This window comes from Apteryx rowi, unplaced genomic scaffold (genome assembly GCF_003343035.1).
Source record: "Apteryx rowi isolate R43461 unplaced genomic scaffold, aptRow1 scaffold_337, whole genome shotgun sequence".
Classification (NCBI taxonomy): domain Eukaryota; kingdom Metazoa; phylum Chordata; class Aves; order Apterygiformes; family Apterygidae; genus Apteryx; species Apteryx rowi.
Genome location: NW_020449830.1, coordinates 874,207 through 896,518, shown reverse-complemented (window position 1 = coordinate 896,518; position 22,312 = coordinate 874,207). Strand labels below are relative to the sequence as shown.

General features: G+C 38.9%; 1 protein-coding gene across 1 annotated transcript in view; it reads left to right on the top strand.

Annotated features, from left to right (window-relative positions):
- The window catches only part of COBL (cordon-bleu WH2 repeat protein), a 160,640-nt gene that overhangs the window by 46,978 nt on the left and 91,350 nt on the right, over nt 1–22,312 (top strand). The window contains exons 3-5 of the mRNA XM_026072101.1: nt 8,211–8,421; nt 9,265–9,493; nt 14,005–14,099. Coding sequence (XP_025927886.1) covers nt 8,211–8,421; nt 9,265–9,493; nt 14,005–14,099 — 535 coding nt within the window. The remainder of the gene's footprint in view (nt 1–8,210; nt 8,422–9,264; nt 9,494–14,004; nt 14,100–22,312) is intronic.

The following is a 22,312-nucleotide window of genomic DNA, read 5'->3' as shown; positions in this document are numbered from 1 at the left end:
ACTTGGAATGGAGGGTTAGTGGTAAAGGTCAATCAACCTACAGCCTGCTCTGGGAGGTTATTATGGATAATAACCTCTAGAAGGTTATCATGGATATTCCATAATATCTAGGATATTATGGAAAATGAGGAAGGAGCTAAACTATTTTTAACAAGTTAAATTTTAAAAACCCTCTAATGAGCCATGTATTAATGTAACCAATCTAAAAGCAAAAAAAAAAAAAAAAAAAAANCTCATGTGTACCACTGTTCTTTCTCACCAGCAAAAGAACAAAATTTTCTGTGCATTAGCACTGTTCACGTTTTTAGGGATGTGGAATACAAACCAAAAAATTCCAAAGACATTTGAAATTTTTATGGGGTTCACCTGTCTTAAATTTTCAGGTCTGGGTAAAAGGACAGGTGTTTTGATATTTTTGCATTGTTTTGGCATTGTAGACTGGGTAGCTACAAAGTACGATGATACTGAGAAGGAAACATCTAGTGAGAAAGACACGGGATAAAAAAAAAAAAAAGAGTTTAGCTTTAATTTGAAGCAAGTATGAGAGCCAGTTCAGTTCTATTTCCTGTTCAGTCATTTCATCTATGATAATATCAGAGAAGGATATTTCAGACAAATTCTACTATTGCTTTTACTGCTGTAAATCTTCAGTGTTGTTACTGCCATCGTTGCAGTGCGTTCTGCAAAATCTTTTTTTGGGTGCCCCGGTGAAATTGCAGAAGAACTTGCAAAACCTTTCTCTGGGCATCGTCACAATGAAAAATGGTTCAGAAATTTCAGGAAAGCAGTTCAGAGAGCAAAGAAGTCCACTGAAGGTTGTGTGAAAACATAAGCACTACTGTAGTAATTAGTATCATGTAAGATTATTATAAATGAACCAAGTTAAAAGTCAAAACTAGCTCTTTCAACTTGTTTTCTGTGTGTACTTGACAAAACAGCCTGTAGTTAAATTTACTTTGTTAGGTCTTTCTATAGAAAGCCCCTACAAATATCAGCAGGAGGGTGAAAAATTCTAATTAAATTTTTTTTGAATGATAGTTTAAGAAAAAAGAAAATTAGGATGTGCTACTTAAGGATATTTTATTAGAGTCTGGAATTTTAAAATAGGTTTATTTATAAAAGCTAATTCAATTTGAAAGTCTCTCTTTAAGAGTTTATTGCCATCTTGTTACACGCAAAATTTATTCTAGCTTTTGGAAATATGCACTGCAGATTTAAGGACAAAGTTGAGTCCTTAATGGGTGTGTGTAGTAGTAGAAAGGTATTAAAGTACACTTGTTTTCCTTTTTGAAATAAATACTCCCCGTGAATTCTGCTGTAGAATATAAGTGTTCATGAAAACTGTTAGCATTCTTCCCCCTTAAAATGAGTAAAAAAAACCCCCACAACTAACACATACTTGTACTGCTGCACGAGAACTACATGATGTCCCAAAAAGATAGCTCGAGTGTGTTGGAGATTCATATATTTTATGTATATATGTCTGCAGCAGATCCACACAAACTGTCGGCAGGTCTGAAAGTGAGGATGACTGGACGTGTAGAAAGAAAGTAAATGGGAAGGCTCACAAGAGTTACCAGAATTTTTTTCTGTTTGTGATTCTCAGAGATAATGTTTTAAATCGGTAATCTACCAAGGATTCGCTGTGTCTGGCTCCATTCACGTTGAATAACCCCATTTAGCTTTTGTAAGGGTTTGTATCAAGAAAATGTAGTTTTAATGTCCAGTCCTCTTCCATGCGTTTCTGGTGAGTCAGCCAAAGGGTGAAGGGTGAATTTTGCTTTCTTCGAGAGTGGAGCCAAATCTGAGCCTCTCTGTGGGGCTTGAGACTTCCCTYGCCGGTTCTTCCTGCTTTGCACCAGCCTTCTCCCCCCTGCCACTCTTGCAGTCCGTGGTTCCCATAGTGTTACGCCCTAGGGAGCACAGGAGTTCCCAAGCTGTGCAGAAAGCGCTGGTGACAGTTTGTACCCTGACGGGTGCTAAATGCAAAGCAGCTTGTCACAGAGCTGGCCCTGTGACTAGGCACCTTGGGGAGAAGCTCGTTTGCAGGTGCCTGCTGTGGCAGGGAGGGTGTGCACCCCTCCCCCTGGCATGCGTGAGGAGGCACTGCAGAGATCTCATGCTTCTGCTTTATCGGCAGTGGTATCACTGCACACTTTTGAGAATAAACCCTTCTGTTATTAATGCTGGCTTGATTTGATACAGCGTGAAGTCTAATTACCTTCTCGTTTAAATGTTACAATATGTCTTTCTTGAATGTGTGAAAGGTTTGCTGGAAGCTTTCTGCCTCCTTTATTCTGAGATATTCTAGGAATATAACATTTTTATCAAATAGTGCTTCTGGAAAACATGGCCATGAATTCATAGCCTTTCAGATCTGCATGAGTTTTGGTTTAAGATCTTATTATTTAAATACCTTTATTTGAGGAGCAGAAATAAACTACTTCTAGTATTTTGTATTTCTTATTTTTTCATCTGTGATCCTTAAGTATCCTTTGTCTATTGTCAAAGATTATTTGTATTTTAAATTACACTTAATCTGTTTTTTTGTCATAAAAGTATGCATGCATGTGGGTGCTTATATATGCCAGCAGAAAGAGAGTTAAGTGCTTTTAATATATTATTTAAAAATAAATGTAAAAGATACATGAATGAAAAAGAGGAGCACTGTTTCGGGGTGAGACAAAACAAATCCATCATAGTCTTGGGAGATACTCTTATGACTAGCTCAGCGCACTCAGGAAGGGAGATGGACCATATTTTACTCAAAGGCTGGGGATGAATCTCAGTGACCAGCCGACCCTTAGAATGTCTTGTCTGTCAAGCAGGTCTTATCCACTTGTTATGAATATTTATTTATTTTAGGATGTTGACCAGAACTTGAATCTTCTGCCTTTTAATCACATACCCTAATGCTTGGCTACTGTAAGGTAAAATTCTGATTTTAGAGATTTGAAGTCTGTCTTTTGTGATATTCTTGTTAAAACTGGACTGATTGTGAAAAGTTTTATATTTTTATAAATCTGTTATCTAGGATTTTACCAAATTTTCCCTAGTGTCCCATCCTCTCTCTCCTCTCATAGTGTAAAAAATTATATATATATTAAAAAAAAGCTCAACAGTAGAAGGGGGATATTTGATGAGAGGTCTGGTGTTACTGTCACATGAAGGGAGGGAAAGGGGTAATCAACTTTGCCTGCCAGAGCCCTCCTCAAAAGGGCTTTCACTGAGTCAGGTTCACAAAGTTAAGTCAACTTTGCTTGCCAGAGCCCTCCTGAAAAGGACTTTCACTGGATCAGGTTCACAAAGCTGAACAATAATTTGGTAATCAACTTGGCCTGCCAGAGCCCTCCTCAAAAGGACTTTCACTGGATCAGGTTCACAAAGTTGAACAAAATGAGAAAGGCCCTCCCCTTTGGTAATCAATGTTTGCCTGCAAGAGCCCTCCTCAAAAGGACTTTCACTGAGTCAGGTTCGCAAAGTTGATCAAAATAGACAATTTATTAAAGCGACAGATCAACAGGTTCAGGATTGCCGGTGATAAATGCACTTACTGCAACAAATTCTACTTTTTCTGAGCTCAAACTGATAAAGCGCTTTCACCAATGGTATTTTTCCCGGGGTAACATCCGACATTGTCGGAGGCGCAAACCTTACCAAAAAGGCGTCCCTGTTTTAGGGAGGAGAGAGGTCCAGACCCGTCGACCTATCCGTAGGTTGGTGTTCTCATCCTCGAGATGGAGGATCCTTTATGCACTGAATTTATACTCTTGGCGAGGTGGGGCTGAGTCAAACACTGTGGGATGTTTGGTCCTTGTCGAGCTCAGCAGAGGGTGTCAATGGCTGCTGGCCTTTTTTTTCTTTTGCCCCTATCAACACCACCAGGCTGCAAGACTCCCGCCTCGCCCCAGGTGTCATTTGGGGTACAGCAATGTCAAGTGGTGAGACCTCCGCCTCGCCCTGGGCATTGTCTCACCCCTCACCAGCATGGGCATCAGACTGCAAATCACCCTTTGTATCCACTGTTTACCCCAGGGCAGGGAGGATCACAGATAATCATAGACCATTATCCCACATCTGGCCACTGTATTTCAGTTATAGTCCTTGGTTACAATATGTGGTGCTAGGTTCATGAAAAAGTGTAGCAATAATTCTCCAAGAAGAAATTTCTGAGAAATTTTTTTGGAAAGCTCTGACACATTCTTTTGATTTAACAATGTTGCACACTACTGCTGTTATGTCCAGTTTGCTTTTGCACTCGATCTGGTGATGAGGCTTGTTCATCTCTAAAAAATACACCAGTTAACGTTAGATACTTCTATATTTGCAACCATCCATGACCATGGTCATGTCCTCATTATTGCTGAGGACTTTGTGGACAGCACAGATACAGACTTTTAGTGTCAGTAGCTTGAGAAGTCACACCTGGGATATATTGCAGAAAAATGGGGATGTTTGAAGCTAAATAATGGTTGATCTGGAGTTGTCAGCACATGGATAACAGATACCTCAAAAGAAGTAGACTGGGCAATTGTTGCTGCTACTGTTATCATACGTATTACATAAATCCCCCCCATACATGTGATGCGTAGAGAGTAGGACACTAGACCTCATAATATACAAGCTGAAGCAGTAGTCCCCTTCTGAGAGTAACAGAGGACAGAGCTTGGTGCAGAGAGCATGTGTTACGGGGCACATGAGCTAACTTCATCACAGAAAGTATGTTCTCACATACTTTTCAGTGATATATATATAAGTGGAAATAATTGTTGGCTTGTAGGTCAACATACAAAACAGCGTCTCAAGAAAGACTGTAGGTGTGAAATCAGCCCAGGCTGATAAAACATGAAAGAGTTAATAGGAGGAAACTTATACAAGACAAATATGGTAATAGATGAGGTGTTAAAAACAGATAAACAGGGCACATACTGCAAAAGGGATAAAAATGAGCTTAAATAAAGAATATTAAGGATGGATCAGGTCAAAAGTACAGTAGTTTGACAAAGGTTAAAAAAAGGACTTAGCAGAATAGGTTACAGAATAATTGTACTTTTAGCACAAAAATAAAGGGAATAGCAGAGTCAACATCATATTATAGAGCAAAACTTTATCCTACACATTTATTTTCTAGATATACAAGCCCGTATTTTTTTTAAATGGATTATTCTATTGATCCCAGTAAAGATTAGGCCAAGCCACACCTAAACCAACTCTGTTTACTCTCTCTTAAAGTATAAATGACTTTGAAATGTACTGGTGAATGGCATGACACAAATGGTCAATGGTAAGTATTGCTGACACAACAGTTAGCCTTTGCTTTCCAGTATTGGTTTTAAATGTCAAATAGTTTAATAATGCAAGAGCAGGATGGAACCCAATTACTTTTCTTTGCTAACTACAGGTTCATTCCCAGTTTTCTCTTTATGCTCTAATATCTGCTTATCTTGTTTCTTTGGAAATGCATGAACTTTGAATTTAGTTCACAGAATTTCTTTTGTTCTCTTTTTATTCTTCGGAAGTTTTGAGGAAATGATTTTCCCAAGTTACAATTTGAGAAGGCCATACTATGCACTTTTAAGTTGTTTCAAAAGCCTCTGATATATTGTTTAATTTGTAGACTCTGAAGTGGTGCAGGTGAAGCTTGGGGATGCTCTTCATGGAGCAGTTGCATAAATCTGAGCTGTAGGAAACAGGATGGGATGTTGCAGGCTTCATTTGAAGTGTTAGATTTCATATCTGCCTGCTCTGTAATCAACAGTTAGGTGAAAATAACTCATATTTGGCTGAGTGTGAGCTGTTTATTTGTTCATTGTCTGGACAAGTTTGTTCAACGCATATGCTGACAGCAGCTTACTTTCTCAGATGGTTGGTGTGGAGTCTAAAATTGTTGCAACTGTGGTACTATTTGTGCTGAACACATTTCATAACTTCAGTGGAAAGTGCACAGAATCATAGTCTTTTGAGGCACTATAGGAGCAAAAAATTTTTTTTAAGTGCTCTGCTTTTCTAAAGCATCTTGAATGAAATAGTTTACATGAGGTAAGGTAATGTTCCAAATTTAAATGAATTATCACAATATTATGCACTACAGAAGCACATTAGCATTCTACCTCAAATAAAAAGTCTAGCAAATACAACAGCATGTACTGCGGTTCTGCAAGGTTATTTGTTTTTCTCTGAAACAATAGTAATAAAGCTGAGAAAACAAAGCATGCAAATTTCACTTTAAAAGAAATGTATCTGTGAACAGACAAGCTGAGATCTATATCAGAGGGGCTGACACTTTAAAATGTTCACTGCTGCATAGCATAATGAATATTCATGTAAATATTGGTATATGTGGGCTTCTCTTATATTTTGGACTTGGTATGTGTGAATGCGTCAATTGTTTTGTGGCTTGTTGCATTTGAATTAACTATGGTTGCAAAATACAGACCTTTACAACGTAGGACAGTGCCACAGTGACAGCCATGAGAGAATGTCACGAAATGACCTAATATGCGTTTCTATTTAGATGCCCTTTATATGAGCTCACCAGTTATCCCCACACTCTTTTTCTGGAGCCCCTTATGCATCTAACAATATCTGTCTTCCTTGTTTGATTTCCGTCATCATCATCATCTCACCAGTTTTTGTTCCTTTAAATACATTCGCCTATTTCAAATTTTCCAGGCTTGCCACTTTCTCAGCTCACATTGAATATAGCTCAGTTAAACTTGAAAGAGGTTACTGTAAAGAAGGTACTAGAGTTATTTCTCATTTCTTGCGTAGTAAGAGCTGGCATCTTGCATATATTTTAATCTTTTGCCTATTAACAAGGGATCGGACCCATTTTCCACTTTCCTTGTCTCAATAGTTAACCCCCCAAAGGCTTTTACTGATTTCTTAACCAGTTGTTGGCCATCAGCATATGCCTGGGAAGAAGATGAGCAGCCTCTGCAGAGCGATGTCGCAGCTGCCAACAGCTTGCAGCTGAGGGAGATCTTGAGCTACGGATGTAATGGTGGTGGTTCATAACCTGGGAAGGCTTGTATGTGTATGTGAATTTGTCTGCATTTTGGATCTGTATATACTTTTTCCAGTTTACACATAGAAAAAAGTGCCAGTCCTTTGGGAAATGCACTGTCTATACAGTTACTTTCACTTCCACAAAAATATCCCATGTGTATTACAGGCTTTAGGTAGGGCTGCTCAGAGTTCGGGGGGTTTTGTTTTGTTTTGTTTCAACTTTATTGTTTTGTTGATGACAAATACCAGTTTATTCAAACTAAAACTTTTCAGAAATGTACCGTTTTCAAAAAAACTGATTTCTCTGGTCCTGGATGGAATTTGGGGGCGGAAAGGGATGGGGGGAACACTTCAATATCTTGGGAGCGAGGTGAATTTCTGGGATGTGAAGGAACTTGGTTCATATCTGTGCTGTCCTAGCCAGCATCAGGCTGCCTTACTGGTCCAGTGAATGTTGAGTGATTGACACAAAACAGAGTACCACCGAGCAGAGACTTGGACCGGAGGGGTTAATGACTGATTTCTTAACCTAGTGTTTTAAGTATCACATCTGCAGTGAGAGTTAATCATAATACAAATACTTGAAGCCAGATCTTTTTATACTGAGTAAATTTCCTCACCAAAATAAATGTGGAGGGAATCTGTTAGTCTTGGAAATACTATTGGTGTTGAATGGATTGAGGGGAAAAACAAACCCACAAACTTGTAAGTTGGAAGAAAATCCCATCTACCTCTTGTTCCAGATTCAAATGCTCAATTTTGATTTGAGTTATGTAGTGGCTGAAATCTAGGTAGAGTTTAATGTACCTAGAGTAAGTCACTTATTTATACTTTGTCTACATGTTAAAGACCAGTGTTTGAATTACAGAACTTAATATATGCATTTAGCAGATAAGATGCACTTTGTCTGCTCATGACTTACATTTGTAAGTGCTGTTATTGGCACTGGTGTCTGCCTCCTAGTGAATAGTTAATTGCCAGCTCATAAACACACGCCGAAGTGAGAATATATTTAATTCCTAACATTTTTATCTGATCTGCTTAGCATTTCAAAGCATTAGCGCTGTTGCCTCCCAAAGATGGTTAACTAGTGACACATCCACAGCTTGGACTGTCTTTATGCTTGCATATTAAAACTGCAGTAACTTTTTTGGCAACTATTTTTTCCTCTCTACTAACAGTGAACATTTTCTTTTCTGCAGTAAAGCTGTGATGGATCTGTTGGTTGATTTATGCAGCCGGTATCACTTGAATCCAGCCCAACATAGTCTTGAACTGAGGTCTTGGGGGATGCAACAACCTTTGAGTTATAAGCCAAATACTTTGATAGGAGCGCTGGATGTACAGATGGTACTTCTGAAGGAGAAGGTTCCTGAAGAAAAGACAAAGCGACCTCTGCCAAGAGTCCCCGAGGTCAGTACCCTGGGGGGTTAAAGCAGCGCCATGAACCATCATTTCATTCCTGTGACTGCAAGCACTTTCTTCCTGTTTCACCAATCATTAAACCAGACACAAGAGGCTTGAGATTGGCTGTAACCTGCTTTACTAGCTTCGCTGATTTGCACACAGACTGGCAGTTACCAGCCTTGACTCTAGCATTTACAGAAAAGGTTATGTTGCATGCAGTTAGGGTGAAGTCTCTTTTTGCAAAGGCTCTTGATGAAAGACCTTAATGACTGGAATTAGCAGGAGTGGCTGAAATGGGGATTGTGGAGTGGTAGGTGAGGTTTTGAGGGTTTTTTGTTTGCCCCCTTTTTTGTGGGAGGCTTGGGCGGTTTTTTGTTTTGTTTTCTGCTTCTCTTGAAAGTTAGTGGAATATTAGAAAAGTAAACTTTGAGGAAAATAATTCTTTATCAAAAATACAGGAAAACAGGGATTATAAATGTATTCACAGTATTGTAGAGATTCAGAAACAGCCATCTTCCAAATATTTGTTCATTGAAGTTTATATTAGTGGGAAGCAGTCAAGCTAATTACACTGTCGTCTTAAGTAAGAGTGGTGCTTGTAAATGCTGGCAGAAGAAGATGGCTGCCTCCGATTTCTCTTTCTTAGTCACCTATTGTGACTCTCTCCATAGTGACAGAAGAGTCCTGAGAGATTTTTTTTTTTCCTTTTAATAGTATATTGTTTTCAATAGTGTGGTAAGTTTGCCTAGGAGGAATCATGACAGCATGGGCGTCCCCATCACCTTTCCCGTTATAAGGGAGCGTAGCCACCGCTGGATGAAGGCTGAGAATTTTTGTGYGTTTCTACAGAAATCGGTGAGGCTGGTCGTGAATTACCTGAAGACGCAGAAGGCCGTGGTTCGAGTTAGTCCGGAGGTGCCTCTCCACCACATCATCCCTGCTATTTGTGAGAAGTGCGAAGTCAGTCAGGAGCACGTCGTCCTCCTCCGCGACAGCGTCACCGGGGAGGAGCTGGAGCTCACCAAGTCCTTGGAGGAGCTGGGCATAAAGGAGCTGTACGCCTGGGACAGAAAAAGAGGTGAGCCGAGGCGGAAAGCGGGCCCTGCTGGCTTGGATGACATGCCAGCAATATTATGGGTGACTTAACGTATTCACGCTCTCCTTGCTTTGAGGCGTGACTTAAATAGGACGGTGACATTTCAGCTGGGTCCTGTGTGCCCAGCCCGGAGCAGCCGTGTCCCTGGGAGCCCCCAGCTGCTCTCGCCCCGGCTGCGAGCCAGCAGCCGGTGAGTTGGCCGGGTGCCACCAAAGGAGGAGCTTCGCTACCTCCCCAGCTGCTGTCAGTACAGGTGCATGTAACCCTGGGGCTCGTCCGCCCGGAGCCCGTCCTCTGCCCGTGCTGCGGGACGGGCAGAAAGCGGAGGCATGCCCTAGCCATGGCGGCCACAAAAGCCAGGAGAGAGAGGTGACGTAGCTCAGGGCTGGTGCGAGCGCGGTCGCCGATAGCCGCAGAGGCAGCTCCTCCGCTGAGCAAAGTCACTGCTGCCTTAGTGAAGATGAACTGAGGAGGTATCTGCCTTTAAAATTTTGTCCTCTTGTTTATTTCCCCCCCCTCTTTTAGACAGTATTCCTTTGGCAGCTTCTTGAGCTGGAGTCTTAGGAGCCTGAGCGTGTGTTCAGATGGCATAAATATTAAACATGCTTTAAAAATACATGTTGACAAGTGCTATTTCCTTTGAGGTCAGAAAGTGCTATTCATTAAAATTGTTTCCTGCAGTTTGTCTGAGTCAGTATTACTTCCAGCACAGTAGATGTCCTTACTTATTGTTTAGATAACATCAATTTTGTGTGCAGTGTGCAGCAGGCTTATTTTTTATTTATACAGTAATTTATTTATGTTGATGTTCCATCTTTTCTTTCCAACCTCTCTAATAAGTGACAGTTCTACCTCTGTGTGAGCCAAATTTCAATGAATTTAGTCTTTTAAGTAAGCTAAATGTCTCCTTTTCCTTTGAATTGTCAGGATGCTCAAAAAAGTGGCTGACAAGATGTCATAACTCCGTTGCGTGTTTTTCTTTTTCCAAGACATGTTTACTGTAATTAAGCTAACCATTTTGGAGCAACATATTGAACATGCAGAGTATTCAACAGGAGAGCATACGTCAGGGACAACTTAGAGAATAATTAGCTGAGGCCTTCCTTAAACTCTTTCTTTAAAATGAAAGCAATGGTGTATTCTGGTACAATATGGGCCCTCGAGTCTGGACTTGAAGAGCCCGGGTACAGCTTGGACAGACAGCTAGAAGACTTCACTTTAAGGCTAGGATTACAGCTGAAAATCAAATAATGCTGTATAGCATGCTGCTCTTTGCATCTGAAACAGTTTTTCTTTTATTCTCTTAACCTCTTAATACACCTTTCATTAGAATAATATCTCCCTGACCCTGAGCATATTTCAGCCTTTTTTGCCTCCCTCCACCCTATCTTTCACCCTGGTGTCTGATGAGAAAAATGCTAAATATATATGTATATATGTATATATGTATGTATGTATGTATGAAATTTTTGAAAGGTTCCCTTTGTTCCAGTAAATTCCTCCCCCGCATATTCTGATCTTGAGTCTTGGAGAGGGAGAATCTCACTGATTTGTCTGTGCAGCGAGCAGGATGTCTAGTCTATTTAATTTTCAGAAGAAGGGACAGAGCTTTCAAGCACATTCTCACTAGCAAGTGCAGCATCAGGGCTGCTGAAAGCCAAAGCTGTTAGTAGAAGCGGATTCTAGAAAAACGTAGCGCTTGCAGATCTCTTCTGCCCTGAAACAGAAATACTGAATTCTGAAGTTATAGCAGAAGTGTTACCAAAAGACAAGCTCTGCTGCCACCTGCTTACATAATTTGATTTAGCAGTTGAAGGAGCTTCACGACTGAATCAAGAATGAATACAAATGCTTTCTCGCCTAGGTAGCTTCTAGTTGCATGTCTGTTTTGGACAAAAATTTTTACTGTAGCACTTAAGAAAACAAATAATAGGAGTAATGAATGAATACTGTGGCTTACTAAGCAATATTAAAACTTTAATATGTTTTCTCTTGTCCTTTCATTGCTTGCCTTTTCCAGTTCCTCCATCAAAAACTCAGTCTGAACCTTCTCTGAACTATAGAGGTACTGTACAACGCTGCTTAGGGAAATCGGCTTTTCCTTCACATTGTTTAGCATGGTTTTGGTAGGTAGATCTTTAAGAGGGTAGTGCTGTAGAGAAACAAGCTATCTGCAGTCTGTTATCTTTTAGACAGTGCTGTTTACATGGCTCTGCTCTTGATTAGAATAAGTACATTTGTGTGTGTGCTGCTCCTTCAATAATTGCTGATAAAACGTCAACAATTAACAAATGCTATCATTAACTGATATGTGGTATGGTATGCTTCTGTATAGATTCTAAGCTCTTTCTTGTTACCTAAAAAATGATTATTTGAATTTCAGAATTACTAAAATTTCAGAGGTCTCACAGGTTCAAAATTCATATAGTAGCAAAAATAGAATATTCTGGTGTCTAGGAGATCTTCCACTAATTTGAAATATACTTGTAATTAAGAATTTTAATATCAAACTTAAATGCACCTATGTGCAGTAGATCACTCTGGATAGATACTGACCTCTGAATTGCAGTAGGTAAGACTTGATTAGATTACATTTGTGCTTCCATTTCTAGTGAATAGAAAAAGTGTATACTTTGTATATCCTCTTTTYCCACTGAATCTGTTATAATACACTGATTAAATCAAAATGTCCTCAAGAAAGGTATGCTTGATTGTATCTGGCTTGGCTTCTTTGCCTTCCTAGTAACCCCAASGTAACCAAAGCAAATTTGGAGATAACTCCTACAGCCTTTCAGGAAGGAAGGTAGTCTGCCTCCCAGTGGCCAGCCATGGTCTGAATTTTAGTCAGAGACCAACTGCCACTTGGCTCCACTAAAACTAGTATTTTTCTCCCCAGTTCCTCTGTCCTTATTTGCACTGGTGTCCTCTTACATCGAGCATAATACCAGAGTCAAGATCTGCCTTATTTGTTGAAGAAAAATGGATCTAGACTGATATAGATTCCTTGYTGTTTTGAGATGATATGTAGGGTTTATAATCCTAATTCAGTTGGAAGAGATTTATAAAATGTTTAATGAAAATGTTGATGGTCAACTGTTACTGACTCGTTACTGGCTTATCCTAGCACTTGATATTGAAGACTATGTGAGATAGAGCATCATAATGATTCACATCTAGTTGCAGCCTGGCCYTGAGCAGAAAAATAGCAGTTTCTGGTGAATGAGTATAGGCAGTGCTTCATATTTGAGTAAGCTATTAATTTATTACTGTATTTCTTTGCAGTGGAGTTGCAGCCTTTCTTAAGGATAGTTTCTCCCTGTTTTCATCTGGGTTCATCATCTTTGCTYTCCTACCATGCTTTGAACTACAGTGTCTCTAACACCTTCTAACACCTGGCATTGTTGATATGCAAAGTGATCCTGTGTGAAAATAATGTGCTTTGTGTGAAATGCAAATCAGTTTACAGGAGTTCTGGGATTTTTTTTTATTATTTTTTTTTTGAGATGTAGACCTTTATTTTATGGCAACAAACAAGTCATTTTGCATATGCTTAATTATTATTAAAAAAAGAAAATATTTACAAAAGAAAGTGACTCTTTTCTGTATGTGAAACTGTGCGTGCCAGTGGGATGCTCTGATGTGCTTGGAACCAGGGAGAAATTCATATAGTATTACACAGTGCCCATTAAAATTGGGGATTTACATTTGACTGGGCCTGAAAAATGGGAGAGTTTTACAAGCTGTATGTTAAATGTCAGACTAATGATTGTTCCTTATAATGCATGATCTTATGATACTGCTCATTGGGCTCTACTGGTGTTGGGGAAGTTGAACAGAGACCAAATGATCTGAGAATTCGTACAATTCATTAGCCAGTTCAAGGAGGATGTGCATGTTTTGAGCTCTTGCAGCCTGGAACACAGAAACTTGCCTCACTTCCCACCTGAAATGAAGGCACCAGGACAAGACAAGATTAGCCTGACTAGCCTGGCTTAGGCTCTAAGGAGAGCCCTATTTCCAGAGGAGAGGGCTCTTCCCTCCTTTTGGAGCTTTATCCAAATCCGTGTTGAGAGTCCTTCCATTAGCTTCCCTGTGTTTAAGGCAGGCCCATGGTGTTAAAGATGCTCACCATCATCATTTTGAAAACTCAGGTTTGGGGTATTACAATCCTCCATGAGTTTGAAGATAAGCTATCTAACAAGTATTTTCAAAGGCTAAGCAACTGATTCTGGAGTACAACAGGTTTGATCGAAACTGAAGTTTATGAAATTACTGCCCTTTGCCTTCCGTAGGCTTTGGAACAAATTCGGAATGAGTCAAAGTTCGAAAAAGAGAATGCGGGATATGGCATTTACTTAGATAATTTGGTTCATAACTTCTCCAGTGTACTTAGGCTCATAAAAATACAGCATTAAGTCAGGATACTTTAAAATAGTGATCTTCTGATTCTTTATTTCAGAAATGTAAAAAATATTCCATTATAATTGTTTCAGAACCAAGTCGAAATGCCTCAGTAAGCAATGATGCAATAGAAAAAGAAAAGCGAGGATTTCTGGGATTTTTCAAAGCTAGCAAAAGAAGCAGCAAGGTAAGTGTTCAGTAGTGTTTTACCTTGCTAAAGAGAATTTCTTTCTTTCCAGCTGTATTTTGCCTGTGAGTGTTATCTTATGTTTGTTTTTTCAGGGAGTCTTCTCTTAGCAGATGCATAAACTACGTTTAAGCAGTACACCTTGATGGAGTTTTAAGCTGCCAATTGAAGGAATTGGGCTTGTTGTGCATTTAACTTGTTTTTGAAATGCTAAGCATTAGAGTTCAGTAGGTGGTACCAAAGAGCAGTAGTTTCAAGCAACTTATTTCCCCTTGTTAGTAGTGCTCAGATAAAAACGCACTTATGAAAGCGCTGATGCAGCATAGAGTACATCACTATAGATAGCAACTAGAATTTTCTTTTAACAAAGGTTTCTTCTGTGCACGCATAGTATTCTGTTTTAAAGCATTTGTATCTTTAGTAAGACCTGTGCAGTCAAGTTATTGTAATCTCTGAGTATGCAAAACTAAATAATGAAATGTAGAATAAAAAATTTGCAGTACTAAAAGGAGTAATAAACTGAAGGATCAGTATTTGCTGATACTCTTTTAAAAAAAAAAACAACTTTGTTTTTAATCTTGAGCTGGAAGCTTAAAAAAAACAAGAATTATTCAAAAAAATGCATGAATATTGGAGCCTTAAGGAAACAAAATATCATGAATCATAAAGCTTTCCAGGAGCTGTCAGTAGTACAATTGTTTTCCAGTGCTGGTTCTGGATTATTATTCCATGAAGAGGTGTGGGGGTTTGTTTGTTTGTTTTAACATTCTGTCTGCCAAAGGACTTGCTCCAGCTAAATTCAGAACGTATACATGTCTGATTAACTGGTACTTAGAAACGTATGCTTTGTTAGTGGGCTGGTGTTTCACTTGCCCTTTCCAGTCTTCTCAGTCATATTTTTAAATCTTCATTAGTTTTCTGCCCTTTCAATTATGATCGTATATTGAATGCTTTTGCCAGGCAATAGCTCCCTTTACAGACACTGGGAATTACTGTATTGAAAAATCTAATCTGTCATGGATGCTGAGCTATTAACATTTTATGAAGTATACATGAAAGCTATTTTTCATGAGATAGGAAGTCAATCACTTCAATGTGTTTATCCTCTATAAGAAAATATTTCCCATTCAGAGTGGAACAAAAATGTTACACTGAAGCAATAATTCTGTATCAGCCTGGAAGAAGGTAGTAAACAAGGAAACTTGAATATAAGCCTCTAGAGCAGGCTACAGGACTGTGTTTCCTCTGGAGGAGCTCAATATATTACAGCATACAGTATACTGTATTAAGGCTTGTCCTCCGATTCCATTTTACTGCGTTTTTGGTATGAAGTGTGGTGTTGGTGGAATTTTGCTCCCTGAAGGACCTCAGATTTAACTTGTAAAATATTTACACTTGCAACATCGGAAAACTTGGCTATGAAGAATGCTGATTCTGTGGTTGCCACAGTGGGTTTCTCACAGCTGTTAGGTTTGGGATGAGCGTTTTAAGATTCCAAATTCCTTATATATTTCCCCCCCACCCCGCTTCTCTTTTGTATTCTCTTTCTCATGTTTGTTAATCGGAGGCATCTGAGGTGATACTATGGGATTTTTTTAATATCTCTTGTAATAGAGAGTAAGGACACTGAGGATCAATTAATAGGCTAAGTTAATGTTTGACCTGGGAGAAAGTAGGAACTGCATAAATAAGAATGAGTAGCAGATTTTAAATCTGTGATAAAGGTACAAGTCTTGTTAGTCTTGCTAATTCTGGCAAAGTAATTAACTTTTCTTGATAACTCCCGTATTTGATTCTCACTCTCAAATGACAAATAGTCTATAAGAAGAGAGATTAAAACAGTCACTTTGTTTAGACCAGCAAGGAAATTACCATTGCCTTTTCAGTGTGAATGTCCATCAGTTCGAACCCAAGTAGAGAGAAGAATTACTTAAAACTAAAGGACAGCACAGCACACAAGAGCAAGTAGATATTAACTGCCTATGAATACATCTGGCTTTGTTTAATGGAAGGTTTCTAGCCAAAACAGCAGTGAAGCTGTTGAACAGACTTAATTAGCAAAATGAGGGAAAATTAAGGTAAGTTCTTTTAAGAAAAGATTTGATGGGTTTAAGAAGGCATTGCCCTGGGATTTCAGGATACTGGAGTCTGCGGCCCAGGAGGTCTCTTACAGTTCTCTGGTCTTTACTGTGTTATGCCCTTGCAGTTTTTTACTCCTTTGCAAGACTTCAGTTGCATCCACTAATTTGTTTTACTTTTTTCTTTTTTCTTTTTTCTTTTTGTCTCATTTTGCCTTATGACTTGCAGTGATTCTGTATGCATACATTCATGCATGGTCTGTATATTACAACTAGATGATACTGTCTTAAGCCTTGAACAGAAGTAGCACTGCAGAGCTGCAGGCATTTACAAGGGGATGAGTYTTCTTTTGCAAGGGAAGAAGAGAGTGTTAGCCTGTGCTGCAAACTGCCCTGGATCAGATGTCACTCCACGCCACAGGCCTGTGCTCAGATTTCCTTCCCCACCTCACATGCCCGCATGCATACTTTTTATTTATTTTTTCTCCGTCCCTCCCGGTTAGCTCACTGAAGGTGATAACCATGGTGTGACAGTACACTGGATCTAAACTTTGTTGGGGGGGTGGCACACCATGGCACAGAATGGAAAGCAGAGACCTATTCTCATGGTTGATACAAATTTGTTCGAAGTATTTCTTTGGTTAACTTTGTGCTGGCAGGCTTAATGCCAGATCAGGTATCATCTTGTTCACTCCATTCTAATTTTATACTGGATCGGTTACCCTCCGTTCTCCTGCAGCTGGCATAAAAACAGAAAGGTGGCATGAACTCCGTATCTTTTTGATGTGAAACGTGCCCAAGGCTAAATCCAGATCAAACTGGCACTGCTAAGCAATCCAGTAGTGCAGAGGTCCTGTGCAGACGATCATGGGATCTAGGCTTGAGAAGGATATATATGAGCACAGAGAAGCAGTCCTATGAACATTGTGTGTGGGGAGGGGTACCTTGCTTTGTTCCCCCATCTCAGTAGGTGTACAGGGACGGTGGCAATCTAGTCCTTGGTGCTACTGGAGCTGTCTGCTACCTGTTTGCCACCTTTTTGCCTTAAATTGATCTGTTTTCTTTCCTTGCCCATCACAGAAATTTTGGAAACAACTTCAGTGTTTCTCAGCAATTGGGTCCAGCACTGCTGAAGCAATTTGTCTTGGCTCTGTGATGAGGTTTGATGCTTTGCTCTGGCATGTTTTTGCTCTGTTTTCTTTCCTTTGCCACTGCAGTGTAGGATACTTGTTTGTGTTGCAGACAGAAGAACACTTGAGGATGAACAGAGATTGTGGTGAGGAGGATGTTTTTAGTTCTACATCTACAAGTGAAGGAAGCTTGGATGTAAGTACTAACATGGCTTGTAGACGCTATTGCATTCCTATTAGACCCTGCAGTTTGAACTACTAGAAACCACTGCTCTTCCCTATGCTTAGCCAAGTAGAAGTAGAAATAGCATACTTCATAGCAGCCCTCTCGAATTAGTTGTCTGGGTGCACAATTCACACATCTGGGTGCAATGCATTATCTTCAAATAAAATTCTTGCTAGCTTCAGTATAAATAAGGTTTCTCTCAACGTTAAATTCTGAGCAGTTGTGAGCAAAAAGTGGTTTAATGAAGGAGGTAAATGTCCTCATTTGAATGGGACTCTAAGACAGTGACCATACTGCATGGAGCAAACATACGTTTTCCATGTCAGAGACATTTAATGGGGGCTTTTCTTTCTTAAAGCTATAAATCCACAGCTCTTATTTCTATCCCTTTACATGTCTTCTCTGTGCATGGCAGCATTCCAGCTGTTTCTTATGTAGCTTGGGGGTGGAGATTGGAGAGTACTTTTGTTTTGAATGCCAGGAATAGGAGGAGAGATTTTTGTTAGGCACTTCAGTAGGTTTTGGGGTATTAAAATCCTATGAATCAGATCTATAAAGGTTAAGTTCCTGACAGGTAGACCTGTAATCCAAATTACTTGGAGTCAGGTATCTAATTAGAAACTGTGAATCCTAAATACTTTCAGAAGACTGTTCTGGTAGATTAGTGATCACAGTAAATGGGCTCCCTTTTTGTTGCATTGTTTAATTACTTGGCTTTTTGTCATATTTTCAAAACTTGGAGAAGACAGTGTTGGTGACATGATAGAAGCCTGAAATGTGAGGCTTGACTCTGAATACCTCTTTCAGAAACAAATACTTGGAAGAGGAGTGCTGATCTGTAAAATGTGCAGCTCACTAGTCAGGGAGAAGAGTGCCAGAAAATTGTGAATAAATGAAGGAGGAGGAGGGAGATAGCAGAACCCAGATAAAAAGGGTCAAATAAAAGAAGTCAAAAGGTGAAAATAGATGGAGAAGTGATTGGCTGTGAGGTTAAAAAACACCCAACTTGGCAAATTTGTGAACGCTTCATAATGAAAGAATACAGAGATATGAAAGCTGCTTACGACACTAAAAATTCTGGTGATGCTACAAGGAAGAACAATATATTATTGAGAAAGCTCTATCAATATAAAGTTTTAATAGAAAGTGATATGGGTAGTTGAAATAAATGTACTAGATCAGAGTATGAAGAAAACCTTGACAAGGTCTACCAAAGTAAAATCTGCTTGTGGTTTGTCTTCAGTAGCGTTATACATTAAGCTCAATATCTTGATACCAAACTACTACTAGAGGAAGAAGAAGAGGGATTCCAGTGAGGATACGGAGGTAGTTCAGATACTCTGGACTGTCTTAACATTAGCGTGTTCAGAAGAGGAATGTCTCTTCATTTATTTTTTTAGGGAGTCTGATAGGGCAAGTCACAAAGACCTTTTTTTCTTTTAACACTGGTGAGAAAAGTTTTCAAAATTGTCTTGAGCATACAACTTTGTCTTTTAAAAGGGCAAGCACTTAAACTTAAGGTGCAAAGGAATCTTGGAGTAAGAGGTAAAGAAATGTCTCCTTTTTATTTAGTTACTTACTCAGTTACATGAACATGTTCATGTCATATTTAAACTTTTTTTTTCTTTTTCCTCCTAAGAACAATTGATCTTCAAGAACAATGCAGCTATTGTTCAGTGTTTACTTCTTTCACTTTTGGCTTGACACTTGTTTGTACGAGCACTGATTCTGCTAGGACATAAGCATATATTTACATGAAGGTATTGAAGTCATTCCATTTAATTTGGTATTTTTCTATTAAAGCTTGCAGAAAATACACAGAATAAGTGTAACTGATTTGCTCAGTAGGACAGAAAGTCCATCCTAAAACTTGTCCTAACTAACTTTTATTAACTTAAGGAAAATAAAATTCAAGTGGAAGTTCCACTGAGCAGGGCAATTTGTAATTTTTATGTATGGTTTAGCAGTTCCTTAGGGCCTGGACTTTGAGATCCTTAGCTAGCCTGAGTAATTCTTTATTGTACTGATTGCTTCAAAGATAGTCTCACTGATGTATTTCGGTGGAGTTGAGTGTCCTTATTCACACTGAGTGGTATCTTATATAGCCCTAAATGTGAAATATACATTTAGAGCTCATTATACAGAAGAATTTTCACTGAARTAAGATAGGACTTTTAGCAGAATGTCACCCAGTAGAAGCTTCCTCTGTTATAATTTCCGCAAGTCTCCTTTCTTTTGCCATTTTGGGTCATCTTCAAAGTATTTTGCATTGCTGCATTGGTATCGAAGCCAGAGTTTCAGATTTATTTGTGAAGGGAGAATAGTTTGGCGTTAACTTTCAGAGATTCTCTTCAGCATAGTGCAAGGAGATGGACTGGCTGGTTCAGTAAAGTCCTTCTTGTCTGTAAGGAAATGGGCAATTCAGTGAAGTACTGCTGAGGTAAGAGCATAACAAAGAATTTCACTGTGCGTAGCTTAAGTTCTTTTCTCAGTGTATGTGTCAGTGATCTGCACTGCATTGTAGAAAAGGTAATGATTCTGTCCTAGATATTTATTGATTGTTTGAAAACTGGGCAATATGAAGGAATGGTATAAAGCTGTAAGAAATAAGAGATTTTTGGCATTAATTCAAGCAAAAGTTGTTTGGGTTTTTTTTTAACCATCAAACCATCCTCAGTGGCATATTTATCTAAATATTATTGGAATTATTAATGCCTCTTAAAAATATTTAGGGTTGTTGATGGGGAAACAGATTTTTCAAAGTCCATATGGGAAAGTCAACACTTGTGCTGGAGGTGAAAAGACCTTTATTCACAATATCATGAAAATTTAAGGAGAAAACAGTATGAGGAATCTGTTAACGCCTTAAAGTGAATTAAAAATGCAAGAAAAGAATTTTCTTTGATAATCCCTAGTGCGCAACAGTTCGTTATAATGTATATCAGTAAACGATTTAACGGATGTGAAATCTAATGGGGTGTCATAGATGATGGAGAAATCTCTCCCTTTAATTCTGTATTGGTTTTGTGCTAAGCAGATGACCATATGTCCAGTGTAGCTTTTCACAAATCAAATGCTATTGAAATACATTCATAAGTATGAACATGACGTACAAATAAAGTAGTTGAAAATTTCTGTACATTTAACCATATTCCTCTTTCTCTGTGCCAAAGACATAATCTCACAGCTGGAATTTAGAACAGCTAGGGAAAAAGGGGAGTTTAAGTCATCTCTGCCACTTGGTGTCACTGTCCTCAAATAAACAGCTGATCAAGCTGAAACCCAATATTTGGAACACAGTACTAAAATTAGCTGTTTTTATTTTGAGGGTCTTAGTGTTTTCATAAATCAAGAGTAAGAAAACACATCCCAAGTGCTGAATGACATATATCTCCAATGTRGAATTTGTTTATGTAATAAATCAGCTTGGGAGAAAATATTTAAAAGTACAGCCAGGGACACTTATCAGAGGTTTTGAAACTTCAGTACAAGGTCTTACCACAGAATGTTTCTCCAGTTCAGGATAGGGTTGCAGCCTAGGGCTTCAGTGTTAGAAGATTTTCATCAGGACATGTTGGACAAACTATTGAAAATCTAGTCTTCGGTCTACATATAGATGTTATTCATAACTGAGAATCAGTGTATAAGGTAGACAGTCCAGTAGTTCCATGCTTAATGGAGCTATGTCACAGCCATTGTTTTATACGTTTGTGACCATGTGACCATATATACTATCTATATGCCTAAACTATCAGAACAAGTCAATATCATCTTGATCCCAAAAGATTRGCGGTATTTTTAGTGTATGTGTACGTTTTCTTTCTACATTTTAGTACATACACATGAAGCAAGGTCAGCTTTCAGAAGAGAAGTACTGTGCTAATGTTTGAAAAAGTCAATAGAACTCTGCCCATTACTGACTTTGGCAGTCACTTTTTAAATGCTGGAAACGGCTATTTTTCCCATGGAGATCTCATTAGAATATATCATTTACCGTTGCAGGACTTTGTTTACTATTGGTATGCTCTAACTGCTATGCCCTTCGAGATGGCATAGTTATACCATTAATGATGTAATTTACCAATCCAGGGGTGGCTGGGAGATGGATCAAGTACTGTTATGGAAAACTAAATGAAAATGTGACTTCTTTTCAACCATGTCCGGCCCCCGCTGATCAGTGCCATGTCCTCTGTCAAGGATTTCACCTCACATAGCCATGTACTATTTTAGGCAGTAGCAAAGCTGTAGCAATGAGAATTCTGTCTGTGTTATCTAAATGGAAGTGAATACTCAAATACTTTTAATATTTCAATATTTATGACAATCACTTTCACTTTAAATTTCTGTTTTTATGCTATTCTTGCTTCTTGGTATTCTAGCAATGTTTTAAGTGTTGGTTACGTATATTTGTTTGTACTTGCAGGACCAAATTCTGGGATGTCTCTATTGTCCCTTCTATGGGTAGAGCTATTTATATAAGTAGTCAAAGGCATAGCTTGTGATTTGGCTTTGAAACATTTTTGCTCAGTTTGGGCTTGTTTGCAAAATGCATAAGCCAGCAAAAGGGATGGGGAGAGTTCTCTAAATATTACAGCAGTCAGGTCTGTCCCCACCAGTCTTCTGTTAAAGGGTGTCTGTAAGTCAGTAGTCACGTGCCAGTGGATGACACTCAAGATGATAGCATAGTTATAAATGTTTTCAGTTGTGCAACTGTTTACATGTTTGGAAGGAAAAATAGATTTATTAAATACCAGATATCTCAGAATTAAGTTTGCCATC